The sequence below is a fragment of the Neopelma chrysocephalum genome, unplaced genomic scaffold, assembly GCF_003984885.1.
Source record: "Neopelma chrysocephalum unplaced genomic scaffold, ASM398488v2 Primary Assembly neopelma1_94242, whole genome shotgun sequence".
NCBI classification, from domain to species: domain Eukaryota; kingdom Metazoa; phylum Chordata; class Aves; order Passeriformes; family Pipridae; genus Neopelma; species Neopelma chrysocephalum.
In genome coordinates, this window is record NW_020922950.1 from 1 (window position 1) to 1640 (window position 1640).

A 1640-nucleotide genomic window follows, 5' to 3' on the forward strand; every position below is an offset into this window, starting at 1 on the left:
CCCCCGGCTGTGGGCTCACCTGCAAACTGGGTGTAGGCCGTGTCCTGGAGGAAGGTGCCACATCCAAAGTCGAGGAGCTTGGCCTCGCCGGTGGCCAGGTGGAGGAGGATGTTCTGGGGCTTGATGTCCCGGTGCAGGACGCCGCAGCTGGTGCAGTGCCGCACGGCCTGCAGCACCTGGCAGAACAGCCCCCACGCCATCTCCTCCGGCAGGAACCCCCACGCCGTGATTAAGCGTGAGAGGTCCTGAGACGGCTCCGGATGCTCCATAACCATCAAGAATCCGTTGGGGAGCTCGAACCACTCCAGGAACTGGATGATACCAGGAAAGCCAGTGGACACCTTGCTCAGCAACACGATCTCCAGGGGTGCCCGGGTGCCGTCAGGCTGCGGGGGGACCACGGGGTCGTCAGTGGGGCTGATGCCGTGCCTGTCTGCCTGCTCCCCCTCCGCCAGCCTTGGATGCTCCCCGTCCCCCACTGAGCCCACGCCCGCTCTCCCTCCAGGGCTCCCGGCGGCTTCCACCCTCCCGGGCCTCGGCTCGTCCCCGCCCGTCCCGCCCCGCTTTCTGCCGCCGGCCCCGCTCACTCACCAGCTCGCCCCAGCGCCGGATGCCATCCCGGGACACGGCTTTGATGGCCACCTGCAAGCCAAGGGGAACGGCGGGTTCAGCTCGCCGCCCGCTCCTCCTCCTCCTCCTCCTCCCCCTTCTCCTCCTCCCGCTCCTCCTCCTCCTCCTCCTCCTCCCCCTTCCCCTCCTCCTCCTCCTCCTCCTCCTGCACTCACCGGGGCTCCGTCCGCCAGGCAGGTCCCCGCGTAGACGCGGCCGAAGCCGCCGCTGCCCAGCAGCGACTCCAGCCGGTAGCGCTCGTGCAGCGGCTCCTTGGCCTTCCGTGCGGGCGAGACGTGGCTGGGAGCGTTCGGGCCGGGGCCCGGCCCGGCCCCCGAGCGCCCCTCAAGCGGCCCGGGCCGGGCTTCCCCAGCCGCAGCGGGCAGCGGCGGCTCGCTGCCGGCGGCCGGGCTGGCGAGCGGCGGAGCTCTGGCCGGGGAAGCCGCCGAGGAGGCGGCAGCGGCCGCGGCGCCCGCGTCCCCCGCCGGCCCCGGCAGGCGCCGGGCTCGAGCCAGGCGGAGCCAAGGGGCGGCGAGGCCGAGCCCGTCCCACAGCCAGCCCCACAGGAGCGCCCAGCAGCGCCACAGCCGGCGCGCCGGGAGCCGGGCGAGGGCGAGACCGCGCCGGGACAACCGGGGACGGGGCCGGGGCCGGGGCGGCCTCGGCCGGCAGAGGGGAAGGGCCGGGGCCATGGCCCGGGCTGGCAAGTGGAGGGGGAGACCGGGAACGGGACAGGGACACAGGGACAGGGACACCGGGACAGGGACACCGGGACAGCAGGACACTGGGACAGGGAGAGGAGGAAAAGGCAAGACGAAGAGTAATAGCGAGACCGCGTCTCTAGAATCGCTGCTGCTGCCGCTGCTGCTGCCGCTGCTGCTGCCGCTGCTGCTGCAACTGCTGCTGCAACTGCTGCTGCAACTGCTGCTGCTGCCGAAGCTCCGGGGCCGTTTGTCCGTTTGTCCGTTCCTTGTTGGGCCCCGTGCGCCCCGGGGGCAGCCCCGGCCGCTCCGCTCCCAACCAGCCCCGGC

General features: G+C 72.7%; 1 protein-coding gene across 1 annotated transcript; it reads right to left on the reverse strand.

Annotated features, from left to right (window-relative positions):
• Positions 1-19: 19 nt before the first annotated feature.
• LOC113980454 (serine/threonine-protein kinase pim-1-like) lies at positions 20-1301 on the reverse strand (the record flags this gene model as incomplete). The annotated part of the gene is made up of 3 exons (XM_027707667.1): positions 786-1301; positions 592-642; positions 20-386 (listed from the first exon to the last, which is right to left on the reverse strand). Coding segments are annotated over exons 1-3 (934 nt in total), but the record flags the coding sequence as incomplete, so codon positions are not given.
• Between the last annotated feature and the right edge of the window lie 339 nt (positions 1302-1640).